At 49.3% G+C, this 21,680-nt stretch overlaps 1 protein-coding gene across 8 annotated transcripts; it reads left to right on the plus strand.

Moving 5' to 3' along the window:
* The first annotated feature begins 2,775 nt into the window (after positions 1-2,775).
* POMK (protein O-mannose kinase) lies at positions 2,776-19,150 on the plus strand. 8 transcript variants are annotated; one of them, XM_052661329.1, is made up of 7 exons: positions 2,788-2,838; positions 3,886-4,149; positions 5,595-5,682; positions 6,560-6,711; positions 8,175-8,275; positions 8,841-9,327; positions 16,601-19,150. In XM_052661329.1, the coding sequence occupies exons 6-7, from the start codon at positions 9,010-9,012 to the stop codon at positions 17,369-17,371; spliced, it is 1,089 nt and encodes a 362-aa protein (XP_052517289.1). In that variant the 5' UTR covers positions 2,788-2,838; positions 3,886-4,149; positions 5,595-5,682; positions 6,560-6,711; positions 8,175-8,275; positions 8,841-9,009; the 3' UTR covers positions 17,372-19,150. The 8 variants fall into 8 exon arrangements, with proteins under 8 accessions (XP_052517295.1, XP_052517289.1, XP_052517294.1 ...); XM_052661334.1 differs by lacking the exon at positions 6,560-6,711; XM_052661331.1 differs by lacking the exon at positions 5,595-5,682.
* Positions 19,151-21,680: the final 2,530 nt, after the last annotated feature.

Here is a 21,680-nt window from a genome sequence, read left to right on the forward strand (position 1 = left end):
TAACAATTAACATGTTAGCCTCTAAGGGGCCTGCTAGCTCAGAATTCATTGTTCAGTAATACTTTGTATTGCCATCTGCACTGCTGGCGCCTTAACTTCCATCAAGGCGGTGGCACTGAGTCGTCATCGTATTCTTCACTGCCTGCACTCACTGAACAATGTACTTGATGCATCAGTAATTACAGACTTTATTCACAATACTCCTGTCTTCGGTATTTTCTGTGACTGAATGGAAGCATGCCTAAGGTATATTTTTTGGTTCTCTTGAAGAAAAACATTTTTTGTGGCCCCAAACAGGCCACTCTTCTTGCTACACCATTTGTACTTGAACAACCGTTTGCTGCCAATCGTAAAATTTGTGCTTTCAAGGGAAAATTGTAATCTACCACAGTGAGCCTGACAGCTTCCCAGTACCTACAGACCCTTCTGATGAAATCAAAGTGATATTAATAAATTAATTCATTGTTGAGTCAAGAATGAATAGTTAAACGTGTCAACAATTGGTGGGTCCATACAGCTCGATAGAACCCACATTTTCCAATAACCCATCTCTGATACTGCACATGCGTAAACAATCCATTCATATTACAAGCTGTAACAACACAAAAGGTACATTGATAAGGTTGCAGATTTCCACACTGCAACTAACCTTTGAGAAACTACCACTTGTCAAGTTTTGGTGTAGTATCAAAGATATATACAGCTTCATAAAAGACTATGGAAATACTGCCTTTCCGACTATGTATGTGTGTATGAGTGAATTTTCTTCATGTACTTTAACCCAAAACATCACATTGCACCAGACTGAATATAGCACCAGATAGGAGAATCTGGGTATCTTCTATTAAGTCCGACAAAAGAGATTCACAAAAATGTAAAGCAACGCTATTTTCCTGGTTGGTTGGTTTTTTGGAAAACGTAAGTTTTATAAAATGTTATTTTTGTCAACGTGTGACGGGTTTATTGCTTTATTAATGAGTGAACAAAGTTTTTTAACTTCAAATATGGTAAACAGCACTAGCTTGGACACCCATTAAAGGAAATCTGGACCTAGAAAACCGAGAAAGATGCTACTATCTCTGACCTCGGGGACCCCAACTTTTGAGAGAGACTGAGCGTGCGTGCATGCTCATTTGCTCAGTTGTGTCTGACTCTTTGTGACCCCATGGACTGTAGTGCACCAGTCTCCTGTGTCTATGGAATTTTTCAGGCAAGAATACTGTAGTGGGTTGCCACTTCCTTCTCCAGAGTATCTTCCCAACTCAGGGATCAAACCTACATCTCCAGCATTGGCAGGTGGATTCATTACCACTGAGCCACCTGGGAAGCCCATATTACATATAGTTGCATCAAAAACCCCATCAGATAATTTTGTACTTTTTGCATTCAGCCACCAAGCATATTTTGATTCACTCAGTAAGAGTAGTCTATTACATTTACCCAAAGACATACCATTTTTGTTATTTTTCTTTCAGTCCTGATGTTCCAAGTTTCCTTCTGGTATAATTTCTCTTTTGTCTGAAGAAGTTTCTTTCAGCAATTCTTTCAGATTAGTTCCAATGATTGCAAATTCTCTTTAGTTTTCCTTCAGTTGAGAATGTCTTTATTTCATCTTCATTCCTGAAGGATATTTTTTCAGAGTATGGAATTCTGCGTTTACAAATCTTTCAGCACTTAAGAAATGTCATGCCACCTTGTGTCTTTAGAATGGTGGTTCAGGTACATGTCCTTTCTCTGCTTGCAAAATCTTTAGTTTGTGTTAGTAATTTCACTTTGGTGTGTCTGGAAATGGAGATCTTTGGGTTCATTCTGTTTGCTCAGCTTCTTGACTCCATAGATTTGTGTTTTTCACCAAACTTAGGATATTTTAAGCCATTATTCCTTCAAATAATATCTTCTGTGGGACTCCGATGGCAAGAAGGTTAGAGTGTTCTTGTCCAGCAGGTGGCTTTTGTTCTTTTTTTCGATTTTTTTCTCTCTATTGGTCACCTTAGCTCATTTATATTTCTATATATCTATTCATTTCTATATATCTGTCCAGGTCCACCGACATTTTTCTGTCATCTGCACTCTGCTATTGAACCTTTCCGGTGAGTTTGATTAGTTTTCAGTTCTAGACATGGGCATTGTAAGGGTTGCAGCTTATTAATTATTGTGAAGTGATGGAGAGTTCTCTGAAATCCATTGCAAAGTTGTAACCCCAGATGTGGGTAAGTGTGGCTCCTAACACACGAACTGAGGACACTGGGAGATGCTGAGGTGTGTGCGCATGTGTGTTCTGCGCATTCCTGTGCACGGCTCAGCTGGGTGCATTTTTCTGCATTCACCTAGGGTTTTTCCAGGATGAAGCCACACTTTAACAAATGAGCACGCCCAGCATGGGCATTCTCGGAGGCCTGTAAAGCCCAGAGCGCTGGGCTCCAGCCCTGGGTCTGGGATGCAGGCCAGAATTTGCACTTCTAGAAAGTTCCCTGGAGCCGTGAAGCTTTGGTACCAGGTTAAAGGACCACCCTTTGGAAGCCAGGCTTTTCGCTGGGCGGGTCTAGAGCGTACCGGTCCTCACTGTTCCCGCCCCGCCCCGCCCTCGCATCACCGGCCGGCAGCTTCATCACCACCCTCGCGCACTTGAGAATACCAGCCGGAACAAGGGCAGGCCCAGTGCGCGGGGGCTGGTTCCGGGTGCGCTCCGACTCCTGCTTTGCGTTCCGGCCTCTGGCGTTTCCGCGTGCGTAGCGGGAGACGGAGCCCGCGGGGCAGCCTGGCGCTGGTCCTAGCGGGCGCGCTTCCGGCCACGCAGGCGCGGGAGCCCTCGTGCCTGGCCCGGGGAGGGGACCGCAGGTAGGGGCGGCGGCGGACCGGGGGAGGGGACCGCAGATAGGGTGGCAGAGGCGCCGCGCCAGCCTGCACCCGGAGCCGCGCGTGCAGCCGGCGAGCGGCTACGGGCTGCGGGCGAGAACGAGGGCAGCTGGTCCGCGTACTGCCCGGCGCCTGGAGCCGGACTGGAGCCGACGGACACTCCGCCGGGACGGACACCTCCGGCGGAGGTGGTCGGCGCCGCGCTGCCCCTGCCTCCGGGGGCGGCTCTGGGTCCGGTGCAGTCGTCTGCTGCCCCCACTTTTAAAAAACAGGGTTGAGCCGTGTTCTTCGGTGGTCTCGTCTTCTCCACCCTTGATGTCTGCTTTAGAACCTTAAGGCTAAGCAGGCATCCAGCATATTTAAAATAATTAATGTACCTGTGCTTTGTTGGCAACGTGGGGTACAACCAGAGTTGTATTGTGGAGCACGAATTCGTTTCTTCTCTGGTTGTGAAAGATATTCTATAGATGGCAGAAACCAGTTTTGTTCCATCGCTTTTCTTTTTCTTCACGCTTCTCCCTCCCACTGCCGTCTCTTTCTTTTTTAAATATTAAGCTGTGAGTGTATAGCAGTAGTTTCCACTTTTCCTGTTACCAGTGTTTTCTTATTATTGTCAGAAATCCAGTGTGTCTTAAGCAGTGCCTAAGCAGTCGCTTTCGGTATCAGTTTGCTCTTTTCTGGGCAAGAACATTCCCTCAGCCGTACAACCTTATCCCTTAACTCTGGGCAGCCTACTCCAGAAATATGTGTTTAAAACAAACAAAAAAATCAGGTGATGGGGTGAGTAAAAGACTTCTTTAATAAGTGGATGGACAGTCTCAGGGTCTCAGCGTGGATCCCCTAATCCTTGCGGTGACCTAGCTGTATTCAATTCAGTCCATTGTCTAAGGCTGTAGGATTTAGAGGAAGAATGTTAATTTGAGGCCAGAAAGCTTGACTTCTCTGTGTACAGTTTTAGTCACCTTGGGTAATTCACTCTGCCTCAGTTTTTCTTATCTGTGAAATGGGAATAATAGCAGTTCTATCTAGTTCACAGAATCCGTGTCAGACTGACACTGTAAATGGTAGCTGAACTTTGGGATGCGTGTCTTTCTGAGATGGGATTCAGAAGTGCCTGAGGGGACTTCGGGATCATTGAAAGGCTGTTGAGGCGCACGGCTGTCAAGCGGACAAGAAATACGTTAAAGGGGTAATGATGAGAGTCCAGCGCAGATTCGAAGATGTGAGCGTGTCCTGAGGTTGGCAGCCTTGAGTGGCAGGGAAGAAAGCGACGTCCCTCCAAAAGAAAACAAAGTAAGCTTCAGACCTTGTAAGATCTGACTCTACCCCTGGCGGTGCAGGGTAGGATTGGTGGGAGGTGAGGGGCTGCTCCACTCCGCGGAGCGGCTGGTGAGTGAGAGCGACAGGGCGCCGAGCGCGAACACGGGAGGAGTGACGCAGAAGGGGTAGGCGGCGCCTGAGCCCGTGAGGAGGGGGAGTAAGGGATCCAGCGCCTGCCTCCCGCCAGCCGCCGGGATACCTGGGTACACGCAGCAGGCAGGGGGTCCTCGACCTCACAGTCAAGGAGGAAGGAACCGGCATCCTGCAAGGGGGCCTGCAGGGATGAGGAGAGCCGGGGGCGGCAGTGTCGGGGCAGGGCTGGGTCTGGAGAGGGGCACTGAGGCTGCTCTTTTGCGGGGTAGGTATCAAGAGTCGAGTGTATCCTGAGGGCAGAGAGAGTGAAAGGATTCGTTGCTCACTCATGTCTGACCCTTTGCAGCCCCCTGGTCTCTAGGCCGCCAGCCTCCTTTGTCCGTGGAATTTTCCAGCAAGGATATTGGAGTGGGTTGCCATTCCCTTCTCCAGGGGATCTTCCCGACCCAGGTCTCCTGCATTGCAGGCAGGTTCTTTACTGTCTGAGCCACCTGGGAAACCCCTGAGGGCAGAGAGGGCTGTCAAATGTTTTCAAGCCAAGAGTGACAAAATCTGTGCTTCATTGTGTATACCAGAGAGGACGTCTTCCACACGGGCATGGGAAGTGTGTGCAAAACCTGCTTCGCCAGCAGTTGTATAGTCAGTCCACAAGAGTGAACTAGAGTTTCATGTATGCACTTGGGTAAAACCTCAGAAATGTAAAGCTGGGCTTTTAAAAGAAGCAAGTTTACAAGGATATACTCTTAGCGCTCCATGAATTCCGCATCCCTGATGCGGGGACACTCTGCCATTTGAGAGGAGGGACTTGAGCCCCCACAGACGTTGGTGTTGACGGGAGTCCTGGAACCAGGCCCCTCTGGTTACAAGGACAGGACCGCTTGTGTAAAGCTTGGAAACATCTGTGTGTTCTGGGTTGTTACTTAGGAGCACACATCTATGTGGTGAAAATAAAAAGCATGTGTGGAAACTCTGAACCTTCACCAGGTGCCTGAATCACCTTTGTGAGCACAAATGTCTGGACTCCACCTCAGAGTTTCTGATTCAGAAAGTCCAGGGTGAGGACTCAACAACTTGTGTTTCTCAGAAGTTCTAGATGCTCCTGCTGCTGTTGCAGGTGCAGGGAACACAGTTTAAGAACCGCTGACCCACCCACTTGAGGATGGGGGTTACTTCTTGGGAGGGAGCAGAACAGGACTGCAACGGGTGCGTGGCTTCAACCCTGTTGGCATTATTTCTTTACAAAGGGGGACGCAGTGTTACCTGACAGAGCTGGATAGCTGCTCGTGGTCTACGTTGTCACTTTTTCTGTGCTTGCAACATTTCAGGAAAGAAAAAAGATCCTGTTTGCTGTGGGGAATGGATTGGAAAAGAGAAAGCAGTGGTAGAGGCTGTGGGAGAGTCGCAGAAGCGCAGGTAGGAGATGCTTAGACTGGGGTGGGGGAGCAAGGGAAGGGGAGAGCGAGCAGATTTGGGAGCTTTCAGGGGGAGAAGCGACTGTCCATGGTGACTGGTCGGTCGTGCTTAGGGGATGGAGACATCAAGTTCCCCGGTTGCGTCCCCCTCACAGTGGGGACCCCTGCGTGGCAGGCATGCTGGCGACAGGAGAGGGAATTCAGGTGTGGACGTCCCAGACCTTGAGGGGTCCCCGGCTGAGTGATGCTTTAGGAGAAAGAGCTAGGTCACAGCAGAGGCTGGAAACCATTGGCGTGTACGTGGCCGCCTGAGCCGTGTGCATGGATGAGACCACGTGGAAGGCGTAGAATGGAAGAGGGGCCTGCGACATCGCCCGAGGGATGCCATCCCCCAAGGCGGGCCGGCCAGCCGCTCCTCCCGCCACCCATTCTCGGGTGGCCCGTGAGCTAAGGATCCCTTTCACGTTTTTAAATACTGGGGGAAAGAAACAAAGGAACAGTCTTTCATGACGTGAGGCTCAAATCCCAGTGCCTGTGAGCAGAGTTTTGCTGGAGCAGAGCCATGCTCGCCCCACTGGTGCAGGAGAGCCTGGCTGCTTCTGGCGGCCGGATGGAGGGACCGTGACCGTCCCCTGGTTGCTCTGCACGGCCGCTGCACGCCCCGCACGTCCCAGTGCTGTGGCCCCTCGATTACCGCTGTGGCCCCTCGATTACCGCTGTGGCCTCTCGATTACCGCTCTGGCCCCTAAAGCTGAACTTTTACTGTCTGGCCCATTATGGGAAAAAGTTCTTCTGACCTCAGGTCTAAGTCGAGACACTCTTGGCCACTTTAAATGCCACAGAGGAGAGACGGCAGGAGTTTTGCCTGTTTCTTGCAGGTCAGCTTCTAAGAATCAGGCACTGGGGGAAGACACTCTGGAGATTGTGAGGCCGGAGTGGTGAACGTTGTTGCCGCGTCCACCAGAGTCCTAGGAGACGCCTGGAGGGAGGGCGCTGGAGAGAAAGATGCGGGCCCGGGATCTCGAGGACGGTGAGCAGACAGCGCCCAGGCCGTCACTGGGTGCTGCTGGCAGGACTTGGGCCATGGGTGAGCACCCCACCTGGTCCCAGAGAGGAGGGGGTCCCTGAGCTCCTCGCAGTGACGGCAGAGATGATAAAAGCCCCGCGTTCTCTTCTGATAAGGGCAAAGTACACTGACCCGTGGAAGAGTCCTCCCTTCTCCCATCCACCTACTAACCTGGTCTGACCCCGCTTAGCTTCGGAGGGGAGATGCGGTCTGGCATGTCCAGGGTGGTGTGGCTGAGACGAGTCCCTCCCCTCTGACAGTCCCTGCTCAGCAGAAGCGCTGTCACTGCTAACCCCTGCAGCCTGGTCACTGGGAGATTACAGCTGGCACCTCTGAGATCACGAGCACTGAAAAGAGCGGATTTGGGGGGGGGGGGGTTGAGTTTGGGAAGTATTTTTTATATCTTTTCATGTTAAGATTTTATATATATATATATGTGTGTATATACATAAATACATACAGCATCTTCATTCGTTCTCTGTTGACAGACACTGTTCCTTCCATGTCTTGACTCTTGTGAATAATGATCCTATGGACATAGGGGTGCATGTATCTTTTCAAATTAGTAGGGGTTTTTTGGGTTTTTTTTGGATATGCACCCAGGAGTGAGATTGCTGGGTCATATGATGGTTCTAATTTTAGTGTTTTGAGGCACTTTCACATGGCTTTCCGTAGCAGCTGCACCAGTGTACGTTCCCACAACAGTGTCAGAGTGCTCCTTTTTCTTCACTTCCTCACCAGCATTTGTTATCTCTTGTCTCTTCTGCTGATGGCCATTCTGACAGGTGTGAGGTGATAACCTCAAATTTACAGTGTGTGAATTACATCTCAGCCTAGGTTTTTAATGGAATTATAGGTGATTTACACTATTTTGTTAGTTTCAAGCGTACAACATGGTGACTCAGTATTTTTAAAGCTTATGTTCCACTTAAAAGTTACTACAAAATAATGGCTGTATTCCCTGTGCTCAACTCTGGGTCAGAGACAGAAGTGGCTTCTCCAGGCAGAGCGACTTAGCTGCTCCAGACGAGAGCGGAGGCATCAAGCTCCCCGCCAGGTCCTGGGGCTGCAGACTTTCTGTTTGTCTGTGCTTGCAGAGAACAGTTTGCAGTGAGAAGGCAGGCGTCATTCAAAGAGGATGGCCTGGCGCTTGGCAGTGCCCGCAGCAGGGCACGTACAGGCTGCCTAAGACGTGTGGGAGGAGTGGGTTCCAGGAGGGAGTGATAGGGGTCATGGGGGTGGCCGGGAGCGAAGGGGGGCTGGCGGGGAGGCCTGGGCTCCCAGCCCCCCTGCACCGACCTGGAGATCGGGAGCCTGGGAGACCCCTAGCCGGGAGGGCCTGGGAAAGGGAGCTGCTCGGACTGTGGCCATTTGTCTGTGTGCAGAGTCACAAGTCTTATTCAACAGACTTCCTCTTTGGTACTTAGAGGAAGAGTGCTTTGAAACCAGCACGCGGGGCCAGCTGGAGCCTTGACCGATCCAGGAGTCTGGCCAGAAACCTGAGCGAGAAGGAAGGCCCTCCTGGCAGGTAAGTCTTTGCGTCACCGTGTCCTCGGCCCCAAGACACAGGGTCCGTCAGGCACTGTGTCTCACGTGCCCGGTGCTGCAGCTAAGCCCGTGCCCTCTGCTCTGGCCGCTCCCTGTGGGTGGCAACCAGTGTCCACCCCGGGCTCCTGGAGGGCCTGACATCCAGGTTCCTCCCAGCCCCCTGTGGCCAGGCAGCAGCCCCTGCCTCGCACCGGCCCGGCACCTGCTCCCGGGCCGCTGAGAGTCACCTGCGCCCCCACCTCACCCCTGTCAGGCCACCTGCCTTCTCATCAGCGCTCATCCTGGATTCCGGCCCAGGCCCCCACCCAGCCTCTCCCACCACCGCCCCCCCCCCCCCCCGCACCAACCCCCTGGGGCACCCTTTCACACCTTTGCTTCTTAAAAGCATCAGGGGGCTTCTGAGCACCTCCCAAGGAGCACCCCAGCCCCTCAGCATCCCGGACGGCCCCCAGCCCAGCTTCTCTCTCCCTTGCCGTCTCCAGAGCCGCGCTTTGCTTTCCTCTTAGCATTGCTAGCTGGGCGGTGCTTGCCTTTCCTCACTGCAGGTGGCCGTGGGGGAGACAGAGACACGGCCGGACAGGCCCAAGACTGCCTTCTGCTCGGCCCTGCAGTCGAAAGTCGGGGCTCCGGGAGGAGCCGGCATCGGGCACGTGGCCCGCGGCGGCCCCGGGCCCCTCGTCCTTCCTGAGTCTGCCCGGGCTGTGACCACGCCTCATGTCTCCGTCTGAGGGGCCGGCGGAGCGCAGTGCCATGGAGACGAGGCCCCCGGAGGGCAGGAAGGGGCCTGCGCCCAGGGAGCTGCCCCCGGCCGTGGGGCTGCTGCTGTCCATGGCGCTCATGAACGTCCTCCTCTACCTCTGCCTCGACCGGCTCGTCACCGCGCCCCGCAGCCCCACGGCGCACCCCGGCCGCTGCCCGCCCGGCCACTTCAGCATGGGGCAGGCGGCCACCTGCTCCCCGTGGCTGTCCTGCGAGCAGCTGAGGGCGGAAGTGAGGCCTCTGAAGCGCGTCGGGGAGGGAGCCGTGAAGACGGTGAGTCCCGCTCGCCATCGAGGGGGCGGGCGGCCCGGGGGAGGGCCGGCGTCACCCCAGAAACCTCACTGCAGGGACGCCACCCTGGTAAAGGGCGGCCCACCCATTGTAGGGTGTTCCGCGGTCAGCAGGGGTCGTTAGGAAGCCTGTGTCACAGCCTGAGAGTGCTGCCCTAAGGAGAAAAGCAAAATGGAAAGCTGTGCCAGAGGCTGTTCCTATCTGCAAGATTACATACGTAAAAAATATAAAAATGATAGAAATCGTGCAATGCTGAAGGAGGCAAATTTTTCTGGTTCTTATTTTTCCAACTGTACAGTGCTGTTTTTTAAAAACTTTTTATTTTACCTTGGAGTATAGACAGTTAACAGCGTTGTGATAGTTTCAGATGAACGCCAAAGGGACTCAGCTGCACATATGCATGTATCCATTCTCCCCCAACTCCCCTCCCATCCGGGCTGCCGCATAGCACTGAGCAGAGTTCCCTGTGCTGGACAGGAGGTCCTTGTTATCCGTTTTATGTGTTTATTATCTATGTCTTTTTTTTAAATTCATTTTGTTTATTTTGAGGGGCTGCACTGGGTCTCCATTGCAGGGCCTGGGCTTTCTCTTGTTCCGGTGAGGGGGCCAGCTCTGGTTGGGGTGCATGGCCTTCTTGTAGTGGCTTCTCTTGTTGCAGAGCAGAGGTCTGGGCACGCCGGCTCTAGAGCACAGGCTCAACAGTTGTGGCGCAGCGGGCTTAGTTGCTCCGAGGCTTGTGGAATCTACCCAGACCAGGGATCGAACCCATGTCCCCTGCTCTGACAGATGGATTCTTTACCACTGATTCACCAGGAGGACCGGGTGGTTTGTTTTGATGCCGTTAAGCAGTCATGCGAGCAAGCTGTTTATAAATTTTGGAGACTAATCCCTCGTGGGTCACATCATTTGCAAATATTTTCTCCCAGTCTGTGGGTTGTCTTTTCCTTTTGTTTATTGTTTCTTTTGCCATTCAAAAGTTTTTGAGTTTAAGTAGGTCCCATTTGTTTATTTCTGTTTTGTTTCCATTATTCTAGGAGACAGATGGAAAAAGATATTGCTGTGATGTATATCAGCATGCTATTACATTGATTAAGAAAATTTTTTATACTTTAAAAAGAGAAACCAAAGGGGCCAATTCAGTTCTCATTAGAAGCCTCCAGAGCCCCGTCTCATGGGCTGTCTGTCAGCAGCGGTTGTGCCCGTGTTAACTGAGGCAGGATGACTCTAGAAGTCAGTTAAGGATGTGGCTTGTTCATTAAAATGAAGGGTGACCAAAAGGCTGAGATTTTGTTTCTTTGGCTGAAACTTGCCCTTGGGGCAAGGAAGAGAGCCGTGGGCTTCTCATCCCAGAGGGTCAAGGTGATAGTGGGTATCTGGGGACAAGGGTCCAGCAGGAAACCCAGGGACGAGCTGAGGCTGTGCCTGGCTGTCTGGGGAGCAGAGGCAGGATGCAAGGAAGGAGTCAGAGGTGAATCCTTTGTCCATCACCAACTCCCAGAGTTTGCTCAAACTCGTGTCCATCAAGTTGGTGATACCATCCAACCATCTCATCCTCTGTTGTCCCCTTCTCCTCCCGCCTTCAATCTTTCCCAGCATCAGGGTCTTTTTTAATGAGTCAGTTCTTTGCATCAGGTGGCCAAAGTATTGGAGTTTCAGCTTTAGCATCAGTTCTTTTAATGAATATGCAGGACTGATTTCCTTTAGGATGGACTGGTTGGATCTCCTTGCTGTCCACGGGACTCTCAAGAGTCTTCTCCAACACCACAGTTCAAAAACATCAGTTCTTTGGCGCTCCTCTTTCTTGATGGTCCATAACCGTACATGACTGTGGGAAAAACCATAGCTTTGATTAGATAGACCTTTGTCGGCAAAGTAATGTCTCTGCTTTTTAATATGCTGTCTAGTTTTGTCAAAGCTTTTCTTCCAAGGAGCAAGCGTCTTTTAATTTCTTGGCTGCAGTCACTATCTGCAGTGATTTTGGAGCCCAAAAAAATAAAGTCAGCCACTGTTTCCTCTGTTTCCCCATCTATTTGCCATGAAGTGATGGGACTGGATGCCATGATCTTAGTTTTCTGAATGTTGAGTTTTAAGCCAACTTTTTCACTCTCTTCTTTTACTTTCATCAAGAGGCTTTTTAGTTCTTCTTTGCTTTCTGCCATAAGGGTGGTGTCATCTGCATGTCTCAGGTTATTGATATTTCTCCCGCAATCCTGATTCCAGCTTGTGCTTCATCCAGCCTCACATTTCGCATGATGTACTCTGCATATAAGTTAAATAAGCAGGGTGACAATGTACAGCCTTGATGTGCTGCTTTCCCAGTTTGGAACCAGTCCATTGTTCCATGTCCAGTTCTAACCGTTGCTTCTTGACCTGCATACGGATTTCTCAGGAAGCAGGTAAAGTGGTCTGGTATTCCCTTCTTTTGAAGAATTTTCCACAGTTTGTTGTGATCCACACAGTCAAAGGCTTTGCCATAGTCAATAAAGCAGAAGTAGATATTTATCTGGAACTTTCTTGCTTTATCTGTGATCCCAGTTTCCCCCACAGTCAGTCTCTCCCATCAGGAAGCTTCCATAAGCCTCTTATCCTTCTCCATCAGAGGGCAGACAGGCTGAAAACTGCAATCACAGAACACTAATTAAACTGATCACACGGACCACAGCCGCCTCTAACCCAGAGACGCTATGAGCCATGCCGTGTGGGGCCGCCCAAGACGGACTGTCATGGTAGAGACGTCTGACAAACCGTGGTCCGCTGGAGAAAGGAATGGCAAGCCCCTTGGGTGTTCTTGCCTTGAGGACCCCATGAGCGGTGTGGAAAGGTCCTCTACAGAGGCAGAGCGTCCGGGTTGGTGCCCGTCAGAAGAACCTCTTCGATTCTTTCTCCTCCTCTGTCGCCTTCTGGCTTTGTGTAACCCCAGAAAGGGCTGGAGGTGATGTTTTCCATGTGGAAGGCTGGCTGGAGCGCAGATGGGTGAAAAAGCAGTGTCCACCCTTCGGCCACCGCCTCATCCAGGACCTCTCTTCTCCTCTGTGCCGATGCCTGGGTGGCCTCATCCGGCCCCGTCCCTACCTTTATCCCCTGCCTCCCCCACATCTTGGCTGTTGAAAGACTTCTCACACTAGGTGTGTCGCAGACCATCCCCTCAGTCTCCTCCCTCTCCCCATCACCCAGCTACTCACACCACAGCCAGGAGGCCTCCGTTTTCTTTTAAGTTCAACTTTAATTTTATATTGGGGTATTACTGATTTACAGTATGGTGTTAATTTCAGTTGTACAGCACAGTGAAATCAGTTACTCACCTGTCCTTCAGATTCTTTTCCCATATAGCTTTTTACAGAATACTGAGCTCTACAGTAGAGTCTTGTTGGTTATCCCTTTTATATTTAGTGGCACATGTGTGTTAATCCCAGAGTTGATCTCTTCCCCACCCCAGGAGGCACCCCTGTCATGCCCCTTTGTCCATGTCCATGCTCAGCCACTCAGCAGGGTGCAGTGTCTCTCACATGGGAGAGAGCTAGGAGTTGGCCTTTCCGAGGCTTCTGCCTTGTCCCCTCCTGAGCCGGGGCTCCGTGCCTGGCGCCTGCCTGTCTCCATATCCTCCAGATGGGGCTCTCTGCCTCCGCCCTGGCCTGCTTCGGCTGCTCTCGCTGCAGTTGGAGTGCCGTGTGTGTGGCCACGTGCAGTGGTGTCCGTCCTCTGCTCTGGCTCCTCAGTGCAGGGCATTGTGTCCTTCTCCAGCCCTTTCAGTGACTGAAGGCCTCTCCCAGCCTCCACTGCCCACCCCCTGACCCCCCTCTGCTCTGCCACTGCAGGCTGTGGATGCATCTCCAGAGGCCATTGCCCCGCTGTCCTCCCTGCCTGGGATGTGGTCCGCAGAAGCCCCTTGGCTCCTTCCTCCATCTCCGTCAGCTTCCTGTTTGAGCATCACCCCAGCGAGAGCTTCCCCTAATAAAAGTTGTAAATTCTCCCCCTTCCCTGCTTAATTATTCTCCAAAGCATATTTTACCTTCCAGTGGACTTTACACACTTTCTGTTTATTTTCTCTTATCGTCTGCCTCCTGCACTAGAATGTAAATTTCACATGGCCAGGGATTTACTTCAGTTTTTTAAATTGACATAAGTAACTTGTTGAATGAAGACAGATTAGACTTCGTACTACAAGGGACCACGTATACTATTTTCTAAAATTTGTCTTTACATTTATAATAAGGATCACATGAATAATATATAAAGAGCTCCTAGAAATTAATAAGCACGAAGCAAACAATCCTAGAGGAGATAGTATGAAGGATAGTGAACAGACTTTCCACAGAAGACACACAGAAATGCCCAGGGATGAATTAGTAGTCAGGAGAATACAGATGAAAACAGGGAAAGGTTTTTCATTCAGTGGATTGGTAACACTTAATAAGGCTGAAGGAAATGGCAACTCCCTCCAGTATTCTTGCCTGGAGAATCCTGTGGACAGAGGAGCCTGGCAGGCTGTTGTCCATAGGGTCGCACAGAGTTGGACACGACTGAAGTGACTTAGCATGCGTGCGTGCATTGGTGAAGGAAATGGCAACCCACTCCACTGTTCTTGCCTGGAGAATCCCAGGGACAGAGGAGCTTGGTGGGCTGCTGTCTATAGGGTCGCAGAGAGTCAGGCATGACTGAAGCGGCTTAGCAGCAGCAGCAGCAGTGTGGTTGAGGCTAGAATGTAAGATTCATACACGATTGGTGAAAGCGCATGTTGGTCCAGACTCTGAAGGGTCCGATGGTACATAGTGTTCATTCAGTGATCCGTCTGCTTCCCTAACTTAAAACATCTGCACATGTGCACAGAGATGTGAATATAAGGCTATTCACTGTAGCACTGTTGTTAATAGGAAATAAGTGGGAAATAATTTAGATATACATCAACTCTTTAAAAATAGATCACATGAGGTCATATTAAATGCCCCATGTAAAATTACAGAGCTGTGTAGAAAAGTGAACCTAAGCCACTCTGACAGCATCTGTCCCAAATTTAATGAATTTTTATTATACTTCAGTTTTAAAAAAAAGCAAAGATCTTCTGTAAAATCTTACCTAACATACACCAGTATAGGTTGTGCACCCATACTATGAAATGTTATGAAGCTTTAAAAAGAATGACCTGGAGAGAGACATATATATATACATATATATATATATAATAGTCCCATTTTATATAACTCAAATGCTGTTTTATAAATGGGTGTTAATACGTGTAAAAGCATAGAAAAATGTCTGGAACATTATTAGTCAAACAGTTAACTAGTTTCCTTTGGGCTGGGGATTAAATTCAGAGGAAAGAGTTCTACTCCCTATGTATTTGAACTTTTATCAAGAAGAGTATTCATGATTATTTGTATAATATTTTTTAAAAAGGTAGATTGCTGAGAAATGATTCTTAACCCCTGACTTGCAAATATGCAATATTGGAGGTTTCAGATATGTGTGAGAGATCCCAAAGACTAATAATATTTGATAATAAACATCAGTAGTATTTAATCTTTTCATTTATCTGAGGCATAAAAGTGAATGAGACGTAAGCAAGGTTCGAGGGGAAGTCATGAGGCCTGTGGCTGAAGCTCTCCCTCATTTCTTGTGGAATAAATGTATAAAAAAACCATAGCAGCTTCTCTTTAGTGATCCCCATTTTATATGAAAAAAAAGCTAGTGCCAGTGAGGGGAAGGGGAGCCCAAGGGAGTGATGGATCTCAACAGAGACAGGATTTTTTATTGGAGTCAGAGATCAAATTCAGTGCTTGTATAGCTCTGTGAAGAGAATAAAATGTGTTCCATATTAAAATTTAAGAAATGTACTCACAAAATGTACAATGATTCCAGCAGCAAGGGCAACTTGACTTCTTAGTAGAAATTATCTATAGTGAAATTTCTCAGATTTGGGTTTTGGAGAATGTCTTGAAAGACAACTGTTTGAATAAATGATCAACAGCGACAGTTTTGTGGGTTTTTCTGTCAATGAACCTTCCTTCTCAGGCCCACAGTAAATTTTCATAGTCTTCCAGCCTACCTCCTCCATTTGATGTATTTTTTTAGTTTCTTAAAAAAATGTTTTAAAATATTAAGATTAGTATATATTCTTTCTTGTTATACTAAAAGGTATAAAGCGGGGGGGGGGGGGGGCGGGGGCGGGAATCATGTAAAGAGAACAGAAGACATCCTGAGATTTCTATGTAATTATGTTTTATGCAGTTAGAACAATAATATAAAAACACTGTGTGTCCTTTTCATCTGTAGCATTGCTTGTACCTGTGAAAACCCCATCAGATAGCACCTGCATTTGGCTGCACCCATAACCTTCCCTGAGTGGCCCTGCATAACTGGACCGCTTCCCAGTTGTTGATGGGTGGACAGGTTCCAGTTAGGCTTTTATAAATAATGCCAGATTTTTATTTCTGGAGCTTTTTATATATTTCAGGTTATTGCCTTAGATTTAAGTGCCAAAGTCTCTTGAAAATTACACCCCAAGTTGCTTCCATAACCTTCATTTTAACTGTGAAGACATGGAAGCCAGAGGGGCACAGCCCACGGGGTCCAGCATGGCCCGGGCAGCCGGGTCCTGACCTGGAGCCTGTTTTCTCCTCTCCAACCCCTGCCTTCCCTTTGGGGACTCGAGCAGCGGGTCAGCAGTTCTTACTTCTTTCCGCGTGATAGACGTGTGAGTGCACAGCCGTGCGGGGCAGCTGCTCGCTGGCTGGCGGTGTCAGGACGGCTGGCCTAGGTGTGCGTCATTTCAGCTCCTGCTGTTGCAGCCAAAGTCACGGAAAACCATGGCCATGTTAAAGTGTGTTCCCTACGTACAGCCGTGCCTATTTGTGGTTTACTCTGCACCTTTTAAAGCGAGTGGCAGTGCCGGTGTGTGCGATGGGCTGGCTGGACTCACTCCCTACTTGGGGTTCTCCAGCTTTCTACTCTCCCCGTCCTTAGCCTTCTCCCTCCCAGTCTTTGCACGTGCAGCCCCCTCTCCGGGGAATGAACCCCCTTTTCCACATCTGCTTTGCAAGCCCGTCATCCCACAGACCCACTCCCAGGCCAGCTGCCCCGCCGCCTGCGGGCCCAGCCTTCACCCAGCATCTGGTCTGGCTCCCAAGTGAGTCTGCAGAACAGCCCACGCTTGGCTCTGTGCGTCCTCTGCACCGCAGCCAGCACCTCAAGGCATCTGCTTCGAGGCTTACCAGCCGCCGAGGATTCCGGGTTGACGTTTTCTGTGGCTTTGTTCCAGGTGTTTCTGTCCGAGTGGAAAGAACGCAAGGTGGCCCTGTCGCGGCTCACCAGGCCGGAGGTGAGAGACGACTTCCTGCGCGGGCTGCGGATGCTGCAGGCGCTGCAGAGCGAGCACGTGGTCACGCTCGTGGGCTACTGTGAGGATGATGACACCATCCTCACCGAGTACCACCCGTTGGGCTCCCTGGGCAACCTGGAGGCGACGCTGAACCTCGCCAAGTACCGCAGCCTGAATACGTGGCAGCACAGGCTGCAGCTGGCCCTGGGCTACGTGGCCATCCTCAACTTCCTGCACCGCAGCCCCCTGGGCACACTGGTCATGTGCGACTCCAGCGACCTACCCAAGACCCTGTCCCAGTACCTGCTGACCGCCAACTTCAGCATTGTGCTCAACGACCTGGACGCCCTGCCCCTGGTGAACCGCAGCTCCGGGGCCCTGGTGAAGTGTGGCCACCGGGAGCTCCGTGGGGACTTCGTGGCCCCAGAGCAGCTGTGGCCCTTCGGAGAGGACGTGCCCTTCCAGGATGACCTCATGCCCGCGTATGACGAGAAGAGTGACATCTGGAAGATTCCTGACGTCTCCAGTTTCCTTCTGGGGCACGTGGAAGGGAGCGACATGGTCCGATTCCACTTGTTTGACATTCACAAGGCGTGTAAGAGCCAGGTGCCTGCAGAGAGACCCACCGCTCAGGCCGTCCTGGACACTTACCAGAAGGTTCTGAATCTACTCAGAGATACCGCAACATCTCAGACAAGAGAGATGCTGTGAAAGCCAGTGTGGCCGCTGACGGATGGGAGTCAGGGAACAGCTGGAAGAGTTGCACTGGTTTTGCGCTGATGGAAGGTGTTAGCGGTTCTGCCCCAGATTATTCTTCTCCTGACTGCCTGGCGGGAGTTGCTAAGCAGGAGCACACGGCCTTGCCGTGAGCCTGACTGCAAGCAAAGGCGGAGAGAAGCCGTGAGTCTGATGAGTATCTGAAGGAAGTAACAAGTATGGAGCTACACAGAGGCGTCCTAACAGCCTAACCTGTAGGCTCATGAGAAACGTGCTGGAGAGGCTTCTAAGTGGCAGTGTGGGGAAGATATTCAGGTGAGTATCTGCAGTGTGCTTCACGGTACCGGGGAGACGCCACTGTGTTTCAGGTGACTGCTCAGGGACACACCTGTGTCATCCACATCCCAGCGAGCTAGCACGCATGCTCTCTGAAACCTTGAGTGGATAAGGAACGTTGAAAATATCACGTATGACGGAAATCCCATTTGTGTTACTACTGCCTTGGATGGTGCTTGTGAAATTCCCCTTTACCTTCCAGCTGGATATTTATTCTGTGCTCAACATTAATTATCGTGAACATTTTACGCCAACAGTGTCTGTCACTCATTCATTACTAGAAGGCGTTGAAGACCTTCCACTTGAGTCGCATGATTGAATCCTTCAGAGAGCTTTTCTTGGTCCTTGTTATCCTTGTTTGCAGGGGAGGAAGGATTTGGTGCATATTCATCATTACCAATAAGGGGGTTAAAGCTGGCATTGAGGGCCGAAAGGCGGTGCACAGGCCTGGTGGTCCTTGGAATTACAGTGAGCTGGCCCCGGCCCGCAGTCTCGGACTCAGTGTCTGGGTGGAGTCCGCATTTCTCACTGCTTCCCTGCAGTCAGTGCTGCCGGTGTGGGAACCACATTTTGAGAACCAGTGTCCTTACCTATGCAGGCAGTAGACAGGGAGTGTGGTCAGTATTATCCTCGTTCTGCCTCCCATGGTGATTGGGTCCTATGGTTGGTCAGAGAATATGCTTGCCCAGAGTATATTAACTGCTGTTGTCTGTTATAAACATGCTGCCAGAACCCACTAGGATGGCTGTAATCAAAAGGATGGATAGTAACAAATGTCGGCAAGGGTGTAGAGAATTGGAGCCATCATACGTTGCTGGTAGGAATGTAAAATGGCCCAGCTGCTTTGGGAAACGGTCTGACTGTCCTCAAAAGGTTAAGAGTTACCATGACCCAGCAGTTCCAGTTCCCAGTATTTACCAATGAGAATTGAAAACATGTCCATAAAAGAACCTGGACACAAATATTCATAGCAGCATTATTCATAATAGACAAAGGATGAAGATGTCCCATTTGCTGGTGAACAGATAATAGAAAATGTGGTCCCTCCGTACAAAGGGGTAGCATTCAGCCGTGAAAGGAGTGCAGCGCTTAGTCGTGCTCCAGCATGGATGAAGGTACTAAGTGAAAGAAGCCGTCATGAAAGACCACGTGCCGTATGATTCCATTTGTAGGAAATGTCCAGAATCGACAAACCCACAGAAACGGAAAATAACCCAGTGGTTCCAGAGGGGCTGGCAGGGGCATGGAGTTGAAGAATGGGGGGAAAGGTGGGGCTTGCTAATAGGTACAGGGTTTCTTCAGGGGAGATGGAAATTTCCAGAAATGGTGACAGTTGCACAACTCTGAATACACTAAATAACACTAAGCTGTATAAAAAGGGGCAAGTTTATGGTTTGTGAATGATATCTCAATAAAGCTGGGGAAAAAACCCCACCTCTGCACAGGCCCGTGTATCTCTCATGACCCTTTTTACTTGATGAAGTAGTTACTGTGTGGAGCTGCTGAGCTGATGTTACTCTTTTCATGTTGTAACTCTGGATCGAGGGTTTTCCTTGATTTTGGGACTTTGCATTAGAACAGAACTTTCAGTTTCAAATGAGTTTCTTTTTAAATATTGATGGTAGAGCTAAAATGAACAGCATGGTATTTGGAAAGGACACAGTGCCAGGATCAGAAGACGTGTGTTCCAGCTCCGCCTCTGACTCACATGTGGTCTCAGACAAACCAATTTCTAAGTGAGAGAGTCGGCGAGGCATTTCCAGCTTCTGCTCCTCCTCTGAGTTCTCCGTGATGCTTTATCGTGCCAGTGCCAGGCACCAAGCTGGCCCTGGTCCTTCAGTTTCTATCTTCAGTAACAACAGAACCGCAGAATCATAAGAGGAAAAGAAAGACCCAGCTTTCTGCTGTGTTAAACTCACTTCCATTTTAAGAGCACACACAGGCTCAAAGTAAAGGGATGGAAAAAGATATTCCATGCACATGGAAGCCAAAGGAGAGCAGGGGTAGCTCTACTTCTATTAGACAAAACAGGCTTTAAGTCAGAAAGTGCAATGAGACAGAATTCAGTATATGATGATAAAGCGGTCAACTCGTCAAGAGGGTGTAAAAATCATAAGTCTGTATGCACCCAACATGCATATAGATCTGATGGGAGAAACAGACAACAAGACAATAATAGTTACTGTGAAAATACCCCACTTTCAACAATGGACAGATTATCCAGACAAAATCGAGAAGGAAGCCTTGGATTTTTAACTATATCTTGGACTAAGTGAACCTAACAGACAGACATAGAAAATTCTGCCGAACAGCAGCAGAATACACATTTTCCTTGAGCACACATGAAACTTTCTCCAGGACAGATTATGCTGTTAGGTCACAAAACAAGTAACAGTTTTGAGAAGACTGAAATAACATCAAGCATCTCATGTCATTTTCTTACCAGAGTGGTTTGAAACTACAATAGAAATGAGTAACAGAAGAGTGAAAACAGAAACCAGTGAAAATAGACAATAAAGAAAATTCACAAATGTGTGGAAATTAAATACACACCTGAACAAACAATGAGTCACAGAAGAAATCAAAAGGAAAATCCTAAGTCCCTTGAGACAAAAATGAAAACACACTGTACCAGAACTTAGTTGTTCAGGCACGCAGTCATGTCTGACTCCTTGCGACCCCATGAACTGCAGCACGCCAGGCTTCCCTGTCCATCACCAACTCCCAGAGTTTGCTCAAACTCATGTCCATTGAGTCAGTGATGCCATCCAACCATCTCATCCTCTGTTGCCCTATTCTCCCACCATCAGTCTTTTCCCAGCATCAGGGTCTTTTCCAGTGAGTTAGCTCTTTGCATCAGGTGGCCAAAGTATTTGAGCTTCAGCATCAGTCCTTCCAAAGAATATTCAGGGTTGATTTCCTTTAGGATTGACTGGTTTGATCTCCTTGGTGTCCATGGGACTCTCAAGAGTTCTCCAGCACTGCAGTTCAAAAGCGTCAGTTCTTCGGCACTCAGCCTCCTTTATGGTCCAGCTCTTACATCCATACGTGACTACTGGAAAAACCACAGCTTTGACTATATGGACCTTTTGTTGGCAAGGTGACGTCTCTGCTTTTTAATATGCTGTCTAGTTTTGTCAGCCTTTCTTCCGAGGAACAAGCATCTTTTAATTTCATGGCTGCAGCCACTGTCCACAGTGACTTTGGAGCCCAAGAAGGTAAAGTCTGTCGCTTTTCCATTTTTTCCCCCATCTATTTGCTATGCAGTAATGGGACCAGAGATCAGATTGCCAACATTCACTGGATCATGGAAAAAGCAAGAGAGTTCCAGAAAAACATCTATTTCTGCTTTATTGACTATGCCAAAGCCTTTGACTGTGTGGATCACAATAAACTGTGGAAAGTTCTGAAAGAGATGGGAATACCAGACCACCTGACCTGCCTCTTGAGAAACCTGTATGCAGGTCAGGAAGCAACAGTTAGAACTGGACATGGAACAACAGACTGGTTCCAATAGGAAAAGGAGTACATCAAGGCTGTATATTGTCACCCTGCTTATTTAATTTATATGCAGAGTACATCATGAGAAACGCTCGGCTGGAAGAAGCACAAGCTGGAATCAAGTTTGGTGGGAGAAATACCAGTAACCTCAGATATGCAGAGGACACCACCCTTATGGCAGAAAGTGAAGAGGAACTAAAAAGCCTCTTGATGAAAGTGAAAGAGGAGAGAGAGAAAGTTGGCTTAAAGCTCAACATTCAGAAAATGAAGATCATGGCATCCAGTCCCATCACTTCATGGGAAATAGTTGGGGAAACAGTGTCAGACTTTATTTTTTAGGGCTCCAAAATCACTGCAGATGGTGATTGCAGCCATGAAATGAAGACGCTTATTCCTTGGAAGGAAAGTTATGACCAACCTAGATAGCATGTTGAAAAGCAGAGACATTACTTTGCCAACAAAGGTC

This window comes from Budorcas taxicolor, chromosome 24 (genome assembly GCF_023091745.1).
Source record: "Budorcas taxicolor isolate Tak-1 chromosome 24, Takin1.1, whole genome shotgun sequence".
Taxonomy (NCBI): Eukaryota; Metazoa; Chordata; class Mammalia; order Artiodactyla; family Bovidae; genus Budorcas; species Budorcas taxicolor.

Excerpts from the sequence above, each read along its gene's own strand:
- POMK (XM_052661335.1), top strand. The coding sequence starts at position 9,010 with ATGTCTCCGTCTGAGGGGCCGGCGGAGCGCAGTGCCATGGAGACGAGG. Across the intron at positions 9,328-16,600 it reads GGGAGGGAGCCGTGAAGACG|GTGTTTCTGTCCGAGTGGAA; the intron begins GTGAGTCCCGCT and ends GCTTTGTTCCAG.